The sequence below is a fragment of the Thalassophryne amazonica genome, chromosome 5 (assembly GCF_902500255.1).
Source record: "Thalassophryne amazonica chromosome 5, fThaAma1.1, whole genome shotgun sequence".
In the NCBI taxonomy this organism is placed as follows: domain Eukaryota; kingdom Metazoa; phylum Chordata; class Actinopteri; order Batrachoidiformes; family Batrachoididae; genus Thalassophryne; species Thalassophryne amazonica.
Genome location: NC_047107.1, coordinates 70,369,740 through 70,382,527, shown reverse-complemented (window position 1 = coordinate 70,382,527; position 12,788 = coordinate 70,369,740). Strand labels below are relative to the sequence as shown.

At 47.8% G+C, this 12,788-nt stretch overlaps 1 protein-coding gene across 3 annotated transcripts in view; it reads left to right on the top strand.

The window, feature by feature from the left end:
• Window positions 1-12,788, top strand: part of pde4d (phosphodiesterase 4D, cAMP-specific) — a 769,874-nt gene that overhangs the window by 647,365 nt on the left and 109,721 nt on the right. For all 3 annotated transcript variants that reach the window (XM_034170507.1, XM_034170506.1, XM_034170508.1), the window contains exons 3-5: window positions 11,441-11,477; window positions 11,581-11,657; window positions 12,003-12,052. In XM_034170507.1, the coding sequence (XP_034026398.1) occupies window positions 11,441-11,477; window positions 11,581-11,657; window positions 12,003-12,052 (164 nt within the window). The remainder of the gene's footprint in view (window positions 1-11,440; window positions 11,478-11,580; window positions 11,658-12,002; window positions 12,053-12,788) is intronic.

Here is a 12,788-nt window from a genome sequence, read left to right as displayed (position 1 = left end):
ATCCCAACAGTTTGAATCTGTACAACCTCACATTTAAAAATAAAGACATACGAGTTACAGTAACGTGTGGAAAATAGAACAATAGAAACTTTATTGTCATTGCACATATATACAAACATACAACAAAACTTGTCCTCTGCATTTAACCAATCCTAATTACAGTTAGAGAAGTCTTCTATAGTCTTGATTTATTCGCAATACACTGTACAAAACCATTTTTCATTGGCATTATCTAACCATAAATTGAAAGGCAGGGATTCAACTAAACAGACTTTTGTTTTATTAACTAATTCTGTTGAGTTTATCCTTTTTTTTTTTTTTACATGTAAAATGGGGTTCCCCTGGAGTAGCTGGGGGAGGTGTGTGTGGATCGGGAGGTCTGGGCGGCTTTGCTAGAGCTGCTGCCCCCGCGACCCGACTCCGGATAAAGTGGAAGAAAATGGATGGATGGATACATGTGAATGAAAATTTATTACCATAATTCCCGATCCATTACTGAGATACAGCGAGCAAGACTTTCATTTTGGTCAAATGTCAGAACATGCATTTGTTGTTTTTCAGAAAAAAAAAAAAATGTAAGTAATACATAGAAACTTAAGGCATTAAAATGTGTTCTGTGAGTGTTGCTCAGGGATTACGAGTTGTTGTGTCTGGCTGTGGTAATGCATCATTTGCGACAAAGTGTTCCATTAGAACCTGGAGAAACTTGCAAGTAATTTGACACCATAAATAAGACTATATGACCAAAGGTTCTTGAGATATAACATAACAAGCGTAAAAAATAATGCACAAACAGCACTTGTAGTATAGCAGTGGATAATGTTTCCCACCTTTTTGAGCACGTACCTGGTCGAGGATACATCTTGCAGATGCACTAGGACACATCATCTGGGGTCACTGGGTGTTTCGGGTCTTACAACATCAGACACCCTCGCCCAGGCGACCCAACCGGGGTTTATCAGACTACGTCCTCTGTCCCAGCAGCATTTGCCCATGGATCTGCCCTCTTGATCTGCCTCACCTTGTGGCTTTCTCTGCAGCATCAGTAGCAGACCTAATGGCCTTCCTCTTTGCCTCAAGGCCCAACAATGTGAGAACTTTGCAGAGAGACCGCCCTGCAAATCCTTGACAACCCACCTCCTAAGGTTCGCAGCACGTCTTCCAACCTTGCCTCTTGCTTTCGCCCACCAGCTCCTGGTACTTGGCACGCTTCCTCTCATTGGCTTGAGAGTAAGCTAAAGGAGTTGGGCTCCTTTAGCTTGAACCTGCGTTTTAATCCCAGTCATGCAACGTGTGGAGAAAGACACTTCATCTGCATCGTCCCAATCCAGCCAGCTGTAAATGGGCGTTGGCTAGAGAAGTAAACTGTGACAGACTGGTGTGCCATCCAGAGTGAGTTTTAGACTCTCATCCACTTCATTATACAGAATAGAAAGTAGTATTGTTCTGGTAAACGGTACACTATTCAGATGGGCCTTATGTAGGCGAAGGCATGATGCACATACATTGGAAACTGAATTGAACACAATCAATCCATTAAACAAAGGCGTGCAGATGTGGCCAAGCGGTTAAGTGTGCTTGCTTCCAGTGTGGAAGGTTCCCGGTTTTAAGGCCATCCCTGCCAATTCTCCATATAATATGGAGTTGTGTCAGAAAGGATATCTGGTGTAAAACCTGTGCCAAATTATTATGCAGATCCACCTCAGATCTGCTCTGGCGACCATGACTGAATAAAGAGGAGAAGTTGAAGTGACTTTGGTAATGATTAAAAAAAAAATTATTTTCATTTATATAGCGCCAAATCACAACAAAGTTGCCTCAAGGCGCTTCACACATGTAAGGTCTAACCTTACCAAGCCAAGCACACAGGCAACAGTGGTAAGTAAAAACTCCCTCTGATGATTTCAGAAGAAACCTCAAGCAGACCAGGCTCAAAGGGGTGACCCTCTGCTTGGGCCATGCTACTGACACAATTGACAAAACAATTTACAAAACAAATATACAGGAAATTTTGCCTGTGCACAGGACAGTAGTGTAGCAGAAGCAAACACCACACCCATCTCTCGATGGAGCCGCATCTCAAACAGACAGAAAACACATAATCAGGCAAATAAAGTATAATTTGTCAGTATTAAACAACAAGAAAAACAGAAGAAATACTAAGATGATCACCGGCCACTTGCCCTAAGCTTCACTAAAAGACCCAGAATTTAAATAAAGCTGAGGCCGCGGCCCACTCCATTTCCTAATAAAATAAAATGAATTTAAAAGGGTAGAAAGCTTCAGGAAAATACAAGACTTCAAACATTTAAAATTTCAACTTTATACTTCACTTAGCCCAAAGATGTAAAATTTCTAAATTCCTAACTTTCAATTCGGTGTGAATCATTTATGAGTTTATTGTTGAGGACTCTGATTGGCTTGTTCAGGGCACAGTTTTCATTGCACCTTGTGATATGTTTCAAGCTGGTCAAACTGTTCTATGTATATTTGTTATATGTTTAATATAACTGCAGTAATGCATATACGCGGATGAGATGAATATGGAAACTGTTTCTTTTAAATGTTTATTAATTATTAATGTGATTTCATTTGATTTGATAAGCAATAAAAAGTCAATCTCAACTGAAGATGTGTTATTTTGTGTTGCTCGATTATTCATAATTTCAATATAACATGGTAGGTTACAGTGGAAGAGCTGTTTTAGAGCCAGTGTCTTTTTTGGATGGTTAAATTAATTCATTGTGCATTCAATACCATAATATATATATATATATATATATATATATATATATATATATATATATATATATATATATATAATACAAATCATGGATGGTAAGGAGACCAACATAGAGAAATATTAGATGAAAAAAAGTTATATTGGACGAGGTGTAGCGTAGCGATGAATCCAATATTTCTCTATGTTGGACTCCTTACCAACCATCAATTGTTATGTTCTCCACCCCCCCTCCCAAATTAAGCAAACAACAAAGAGTCAAGTAAATCAGATATATTTTGTTGTGAACAGCATATGGATGCTTCTAAAACGTCAGTAGTGTGCTTGTCTACCTTCTTAGTGTTTTTGGCATCCTTGGAGTTCAATATTTCCACCAGTTCCTCCTCTGTGAACTCAGCAAACCTCGCTGGCAGACGATTTTCTGCTGTTGTTGATATGTTTGTTGCCATTTTTTCAACCAGCGTCTGTCAGCAAGTTCCTGACCTCCGCTACGTCATTAGTGATGTCATCTCATGAATAATTGTATGCCACGCTCTGATTGGCTAGCTGTTGCCAGTAAGCTCTAACGCTATTGGTCAGTGGGAACCGATCCAATATAACTTTTGGTCCTAGCCTTTTTGGATCCCTTTGGATCCAACATAACTTTCTGGTGCCAAGCATGCCAAAATACAGGTAAATGATGGACAGAAAGGCTAATCTGTGATTGGCTATTGCAATCTGAGTGGAGAAGACACACACACACACACACACACACACACACACACACACACACACACACATATATATATATATATGTGCGGCGGCACAGGAAAAACACCTCCGTGTTGATAACCATTTGTAAAATCCAGGTGGCTTTTGATGGCTTTCAGTGGAGTGAGTATATGAGAAATTGTTTAACAGCAGGACATGTTCCAACTTGTCCTTAAGGCTTCCAACAGAGGTGTTTTTCCTGTGGCGGAGCGTCGCGGCGGCTGCGAGCCGACGTGCGGACCCGTCCGCACGTCTTTCATTAAAAAAATCTCCTTTAACAGTGGAATATCCGGATAAAATGCTGAAACCGACTTCTTCTGAAACTTCTCTGTTCTCTCATGACGTCCTGGATCAATAGAGCCTGAAATGTGGAGGTTTTCAGCTTGAACAGGCTGACGACGGCGGCTGAGAGCGCTGCGCGACGTCTCGCACCGTGGGAAGTCCTTAAAGCGACAGTATCACCTCAAAATCTCTCATCAGCCGTTAAAATTTTCACTGAAAACCAGCTTAATTTTTCGAACCGTGTCCACTTCGATGTGTCTCACAGGTTTAGAAAAAATTTTGATCAAACAACGCGCCAGTCTCTCAGCAACTTCTCAGACAAAGGAATTCCGACGAGGGGCTGGACGACTCCTCCCACAAGGAGTGCTCACAGGCGAATGACGTCACCGACAGGCGTGGAAAAACTCACGCATGCGCACGAGGGTTCAAGCATGTCTGACGTAAAAACATATGAATGAAATCCATATAGTTTTTGAAAAAAATAAAAAGGACCTATACTTTATTGACAGACCTCGTGTATATATATATATATATATACATATATATATATATATATATATATATATATATATATATATATATATATATATATATATATATATATATATATGTATGTTAACCCTCTGTAGCTTGATCATTCGTAGCAGTGCCATTTTCTTGCTTAGCTAAGACTGCAAAAATGCTATAAATAGTAAAAGCACAACATAGTCATTTTTGAGCTTGTCAAAAACCACACCAAATACATATATCAAATAAATGCCCAGATTTGATTGTGTAGTCACACTTCTATTAGCTTGGTGGCAGAATCCAAATGCTTACAAAGCTTCACCTATATCTTCGGTGCCTACCAAGGTTCATATTCCAGTCCACATGCTACTCTTGTTGGGAAAGTGTAGGAACACGGACCCACAACAGGGGGCGCAAATGAACGGACAATGGAGAAAGTCAAATCACAAAGTTTTACTGTTGTGAATTCACACAACAAACACAACAGATTACAAATACAGCAGTAACCGAATTCCAAAGGTGTCGTGTGGGCAGGCTCGACGATAGGAGACGTCTGTCCGAGTCGAACCGGAACCACCCGATTTCCTCTGCCACCGAACCCCGGGGATACTGGAGCCGCCAAGTCCCGAACCCCAGGTGGCCACTGCCTCCGCTCGTCGGATCCGGTACTGCTGGCAAGGAACAGAAACAGTCAGGTGTGGGTGCGGCTGCACCCAGCAACACACAGGGTGGAACACCACCTCCACCTCTTGTCAGGAAAACACTAAAGTGCAGGAGTGTGAGTACTTATCCAAATACTGTTTCCTGCTGCTCTTCTCTCTCTCTGTATAAAGGCAAAAGGTAATTAAGGTTGATATAATCGGCTGGATACGTTACCTCCTTGGTAAAACGATATCTCGGCAATGAGGTGGAGATGCCGTCCTGCTGATATACCTCCCTGTTGATTGATATCAGCTGTCTCGTCTCAGGTGATGGGTGACAGCTGTCACCCTGGCTGCTCCTGTGAGGCGACAGCACCCTCTGGTGCCTGGAGCCCGCACTCCAGACAGGGCGCCCTCTGGTGGTGGTGGGCCAGCAGTACCTCCTCTTCGGCGGCCCACACAACAGGACCCCCCCCTCAACGGGCGCCTCCTGGCGCACGACCAGGCTTGTCCGGGTGGCGACGGTAGAAGTCGGCCAGGAGGGCCGGATCCAGGATGAAGCTCCTCTTCACCCAGGAGCGCTCTTCGGGGCCGTACCCTTCCCAGTCCACCAGATACTGCAAACCCCGGCCCATCCGTCGGACGTCCAGGAGCCGGCGTACAGTCTAAGCCGGCTCGCCGTCGATGATCCGGGCAGGAGGTGGTGCCGGACCCGGAGTGCAGAGGGGTGAGGTGTGATGGGGTTTTATCCTGGAAACATGGAACACTGGATGAATCCGCAGTGAGGCCGGGAGCTGAAGCCTCACTGCGGCGGGATTGATGACCTTGAGGATTTTAAACGGACCAACGTATCGTTCCTGCAGTTTTGGGGAGTCCACTTGTAGGGGAATGTCCTTGGTGGACAACCACACTTCCTGCCCAGGACGATACGTAGGAGCCGGGGTCCGCCGCCGGTCTGCATGGTTCTTCGCCCTCGTCCGGGCCTTCAACAAAGCAGAACGGGCGGCACGCCACACCCGACGGCACTTCCGTAGGTGGGCCTGGACCGAGGGCACACTGACCTCTCCCTCAACCACCGGAAACAACGGGGGCTGATACCCCAAACACACCTCAAAAGTGGAGAGGCCGGTGGCTGATGATACCTGACTGTTGTGGGCGTACTCGATCCAGGCCAGGTGGGTACTCCAGGCCGTCGGGTGCGCGGCTGTCACACAACGTAGGGTCTGCTCCATCTCTTGGTTGGCCCGTTCTGCTTGCCCGTTGGTCTGGGGGTGATACCCGGACGAGAGACTGACCGTGGCCCCCAGTTCCCGGCAGAAGCTCCTCCAGACGTGCGAGGAGAACTGGGGACCGCGATCGGAGACGATGTCTGATGGTATCCCATGCAGACGGACGACGTGGTGGACCAGGAGGTCCGCTGTCTCCTGGGCCGTTGGTAGCTTCGGGAGGGCCACGAAGTGGGCCGCCTTGGAGAATCGGTCCACTATCGTGAGGATGACGGTGTTTCCCTGGGACGGCGGGAGGCCCGTGACAAAATCCAGGCCGATGTGAGACCAGGGGCGATGAGGCATGGGCAGCGGCTGTAGCAATCCCGATGTCTTGCGGTGGTCGGCCTTGCCACGGTTCTTCGCACCCCAGGATGACAGGAGAGCTTAGAACCGTGACAGAAGTCCAGGACTGCAGCCCTAGCTTCTGGTGGGACGTAGAGTTTGTTCTTCGGTCCGGTTCCGGGGTCCGGGTCTCGTGTCAGGGCCTCCCGGACGGTCTTCTCCACGTCCCAGGTGAGGGCGGCCACGATAGCGGACTCCGGGATGATGGGATCCGGGGGATCCGACGACTCCGTTTTGACCTCATCTTCATGTACCTGGGACAAGGCATCCGATCTTTGATTTTTGGTCCCGGGACGGTAGGTGATCCGGAAGTCAAAACGGCCGAAGAACAGTGACCAGCGGGCTTGCCTGGGATTCAGCCGCTTGGCGGTCCTGATATACTCCAGGTTCCGGTGGTCAGTGAAAACCGTGAACGGCACGGACGTTCCCTCCAACAGATGTCTCCACTCCTCAAGAGCCTCTTTCACCGCAAGGAGCTCTTGATTGCCGACGTCATAGTTCCGTTCGGCTGGGGTCAACCTGCGGGAAAAATAGGCACACGGGTGAAGGACCTTATCGGTCTTCCCGCTCTGGGACAGCACGGCTCCTATCCCTGAGTCCGAGGCGTCCACTTTAACCACTAACTGGCGACTAGGATCGGGCTGCACCAGAACAGGTGCAGACGAGAAGCGCCGTTTCAACTCCTTGAACGCGGGATCGCAACGATCCGACCAGGTGAAGGGGACTTTTGGTGAGGTCAGGGCTGTCAGGGGGCTAACTACCTGACTGTAGCCCTTAATGAACCTCCTGTAGAAATTAGCAAAGCCTAGGAACTGTTGCAACTTCCTACGGCTTGTGGGTTGGGGCCAGTCTCTCACCGCCGCAACCTTGGCCGGATCAGGAGCGACGGAGTTGGAGGAGATAATGAACCCCAAGAAGGACAAAGATGTGCGGTGGAACTCACACTTCTCGCCCTTCACAAACAGCCGGTTCTCCAACAACCGCTGCAGGACCTGACGTACATGCTGGACATGGGTCTCAGGATCCGGAGAAAAGATGAGTATATCGTCTAGATATACGAAGACGAACCGGTGCAGGAAATCCCGCAAGACATCGTTAACCAACGCTTGGAAAGTCGCGGGAGCGTTTGTGAGACCGAACGGCATGACCAGGTACTCAAAGTGCCCTAAGGGGGTGTTAAATGCCGTCTTCCACTCGTCTCCCTTCCGGATCCGAACCAGGTGGTACGCATTTCTAAGATCGAGCTTAGTGAATATTTGGGCTCCATGCAGGGGCGTGAACACTGAATCCAACAGGGGCAACGGGTATCGATTGCGAACCGTGATCTCGTTCAGCCCCCTATAATCAATGCATGGACGAAGACCGCCGTCTTTTTTACCCACAAAAAAGAAACCTGCACCCATCGGGGAGGTGGAATTCCGGATCAACCCGGTGGCTAACGAGTCCCGGATGTAGGTCTCCATTGATTCGCGCTCAGGCCGTGAGAGGTTGTACAGCCTGCTGGATGGGAACTCACTGCCCGGAACCAAATCAGTGGCACAATCATAAGGACGGTGGGGGGGAAGGGTGAGCGCCAGATCCTTGCTGAACACGTCGACAAGGTCATGGTACTCCACCTGCTCCGCCCCCAGATTTGGCGGGACTTTGACCTCCTCCTTAGCTCGTGAGCCGGGAGGAACCGAGGAACCTAGACACACCCGATGGCAGGTCTCGCTCCACTGAACCACTACCCCGGACGGCCAATCAATCCGGGGATTGTGCTTCAACATCCAGGGAAATCCTAAAACCACACGGGAGGTGGCCTGAGTCACAAAAAACTCGATCACCTCCCGGTGATTCCCTGACACCACCAGAGTTACAGGTGGTGTCTTATGCGTGATCGGAGGGAGTAGGGAGCCATCTAGTGCCCGAACCTGTACAGGTGAGGTAAGCGCCACCAGAGGGAGCCCTATCTCCCTAGCCCATCTGCTATCCAACAGATTCCCCTCAGAGCCCGTGTCCACCAGTGCTGGGGCCTTCAGAGTTGAGTCCTCATAAAGGATCGTGACTGGGAGTCGTGTGGCAATGTGGGTGTGTCCCACGTGAATGTCTCGCCCCACCCCTAGCCCTGTCTCTAGGGGCGGGCGTTTGGAGTTTGACCGCTCGGGGCAGTCTCTTACGTGGTGCTCTGTCGAGCCACAAACAAAACAAGCTCCGTGGGCCTGCCTCCTCTGTGCATCTGGTGCCCTAAATGTTGCCCTACTCGTGTCTTTAGCTTCGTCAGCAGGGGGAGCTGTGGCCCCACGGAGCGCAGGGGCCGTGGAGCGTGGGGAAGGCGGAGCGCGGTCGGATCCGGAAGGGAGAGGGACGGCGCGTGCCCGGCCACGCCCTTCGTCTCGTTCCCGCCGACGTTCTTCTAACCGGTTGTCTAATCGTATGACAAGATCGATGAGCCCGTCTAAATCCCGCGGTTCGTCCTTAGCCACCAGGTGCTCCTTAAGAACCAATGACAGTCCGTTTACAAAGGCGGCGCGGAGGGCAGTGCTATTCCAGCCGGACCTCGCAGCCGTGATGCGGAAGTCGACTGCATAGGCAGCTGCGCGCCGACGCCCCTGTCTCATCGACAGTAGCACAGTTGAAGCGGTTTCTCCTCTATTGGGGTGATCGAACACGGTTCTGAGCTCCCTCACAAACCCATCATATGTCTGAAGGAGCCGTGACTTTTGCTCCCAGAGCGCTGTAGCCCAAGCGCGTGCCTCGCCGCGAAGCAGGTTTATTACATAAGCTACCTTGCTAGCATCGGTCGCGTACATGACTGGACGCTGTGCGAAGACGAGCGAACACTGCATAAGGAAATCCGCGCACGTCTCCACACAGCCTCCGTACGGCTCTGGGGGGCTTATGTATGCTTCAGGGGAAGGTGGGAGGGGTCGTTGAACGACCAGTGGAACGTCAATGTTACGCACAGGGTCTACGGGAGGGAGAGCCGCAGCGGCGCCCGGGGGGCGCGCTTCCACCTGCGCGGCGAGAGCCTCCACCCTGCGGTTCAGGAGGACGTTCTGCTCGGTCATCAAATCTAACCGAGTCGTGAAAGCGGAGAGGATCCGCTGCAACTCACCGATTACCCCTCCTGCGGACGCCTGCGCGTCCTGTTCTTCCATTGGCCGTTCAACAGCCGGTTGACGCCCCTCGGGATCCATGACGTTGGCCGAGATATCCTGTTGGGAAAGTGTAGGAACACGGACCCACAACAGGGGGCGCAAATGAACGGACAATGGAGAAAGTCAAATCACAAAGTTTTACTGTTGTGAATTCACACAACAAACACAACAGATTACAAATACAGCAGTAACCGAATTCCAAAGGTGTCGTGTGGGCAGGCTCGACGATAGAAGACGTCTGTCCGAGTCGAACCGGAACCACCCGATTTCCTCTGCCACCGAACCCCGGGGATACTGGAGCCGCCAAGTCCCGAACCCCAGGTGGCCACTGCCTCCGCTCGTCGGATCCGGTACTGCTGGCAAGGAACAGAAACAATCAGGTGTGGGTGCGGCTGCACCCAGCAACACACAGGGTGGAACACCACCTCCACCTCTTGTCAGGAAAACACTAAAGTGCAGGAGTGTGAGTACTTATCCAAATACTGTTTCCTGCTGCTCTTCTCTCTCTCTGTATAAATGCAAAAGGTAATTAAGGTTGATATAATTGGCTGGATACGTTACCTCCTTGGTAAAACGATATCTCGGCAATGAGGTGGAGATGCCGTCCTGCTGATATACCTCCCTGTTGATTGATATCAGCTGTCTCGTCTCAGGTGATGGGTGACAGCTGTCACCCTGGCTGCTCCTGTGAGGCGACAGCGCCCTCTGGTGCCTGGAGCCCGCACTCCAGACAGGGCGCCCTCTGGTGGTGGTGGGCCAGCAGTACCTCCTCTTCGGCGGCCCACACAACAACTCTATGTAGTTTAAAAAGAAAAAAGAGGAATCAGTGGTTGATCCTTTGTATATACCGTCTAGTGGTTGCTAGGGCGGCCCATCAAGTTTGAAAACACTCATTTTTGTGAGCTGGAAGAGTGCACATGTTGCTTATCACAAAAGAAAGCAAGGGAGCAAGAATCCCAGCATCAAAGAAGAGAAAATTTGACGGGAAACATAATCATGACCAGTGACAACATAATACAGTCTGCAGCCTCACCACTAGATGACACCAAGTCCTGCACACTGTAGCTTTTTAAGGTATAGTAACTAAACTGGAACTTTGTCAGCAGCTGTGTCACCTACGCTAAGTTACTTACATTTAAATACAAGATAATTTTGACTACATAATAATATTTTCTGGCTTCAAAAATAAAATACTTTGCTTATTGAAGTGTAATTATTTAATAATAACTAAGCATGTCGTCCGTTTTCAGATTCATATGTATGTTTCTTTTTTCCTTGTTTTTCCTTTTTTCCTTCTTTTTTCTTTTTTTAAATGATGGTTAAAACAGTATTTTTTTTTAAAGAAAGATTTATTAAATGAAAATCAAACAACTCAAACATAAGATACACATAATGACCGATGTGACTGTGCACACTGCACAGCAACAAGAACAACAAGCAGGTTTTTCTTTGTACTAATTGTGATGCTGGAAAAGTATTTTAAGTTTATCCTGTATGTACACAGACATATTTATCGATAACCCCTTTTATGTCTGTTACTGAAAGCTGACATGATGCAGCAACTATTCAGATTTATGCAGTCTGGATTCAGCCGGTTGCTTATATATAAAATAAACACGTCACTCTGATCGTGCGTATGTTATGCAGGAATTAATTTGCTGTGGTGACCATAAACATATCACAGCATATTCATCCTACTGTTCTGCACAAAATATCCACTTACTGCAGGCCTGCATTCAGCATTAAACTCTCTGTGTTTGTGTCTTACAGTCACGGTGACGATATGATTGTAACACCATTTGCACAGGTGAGATTTTGCTCTTTTCTTGCTGTATTGTCTTTATGCCAGTTGACTTTATGTCAGTTTTTTGCACACAAATACTTCAGTCCTGACCCGCTGCTTCCCTCAGGTTCTCGCCAGTTTGCGGACTGTACGGAATAACTTTGGTGCATTAACTAATTTGCAGCAAGACAGAGCATCCAATAAGTAAGTCCTCAAATGTGGTGAGCTGTTCCATTTACTTCTATTTTTCATGCAAAAATGTTGTTGCAGTTGTGATGCAGTGCCTCACAATATTTTAAATCACCATCTATGACAACAGATTACAGGTTTAAAGATTGTATACTGTTTTGTCCAGTGCTAATTTACTGTCTGACTTTGTTCGCCCTCTGCTGCACACAGTGGGTACTACAATAGCAGCAGTGAGTTGGAAGTTTAAAGCCCCATGTGCTGCTAACTTACTGTTCAATACTTTGATAATTAACGTGTGTTGTGAAATGGAAGGCACACAATGCAGATGATGTCATTTCTGTGTCTTCCCCCCTTCGACAGGAGATCACCCATGTGCAACCCACCTCCCATCACCAAGACCACCTTCACAGGTATGATGAGAATTGTTTCTTGATGTGTGCATGCTCTTTTGTGTTTTAGTTACACAGAACATCAAAAGTGCTGACTAGGCGTCAGGAATTACTACAACACTAATCACATATGTAGTGTACCTAAATAAGGCAAGACTAATTAGTGTGGGAATATTCCCAGGTTGATTCTTTCTCACTTTTGCTGAAGTGATGACTAAAAGCCATGACAAGTGTGTTCTCACCTTCACTGAAAGCAGGTTGTGTGATTCTTACTCTAAATATTTCCACTGTTCAGGCTGCCATTGGTATTTTTCTCTTTTGTGTAAATCATTGTGTATTTGTTTGCATTTTTAAATGAGGTTCTATACTTGATTGTTGCACATGAGGAGTTGATCAAGGAATCAGAGTTTTTGGGTTTTGCGATTGTCCTGGATGAAGACTGAGGCTGTGTCCCAATTCAGCGGTGGCACGCTGCTAAAGGGGCTTTCACAGTGGCGTATTCGTAGAGCTGCTCATTACAGCGTATCATCTACGCTGTAATGAGAGAGAGAGAGAGAGAGAGAGAGAGAGTGTAAAACCGCTCTCTCTCCTCTATCAGACTCCTTATAATAAAATAAAATAAAACCGCTCTCTCTCCTCTATCAGACTCCGTATAATAAACTAAAATAAAACCGCTCTCTCGTACACGCACGCTCTCCCTCCCTCTTTCTCTCTCTCTCTCTTTCTGTGTCTAATCGGAGCTGTGACTCTTTAAAAT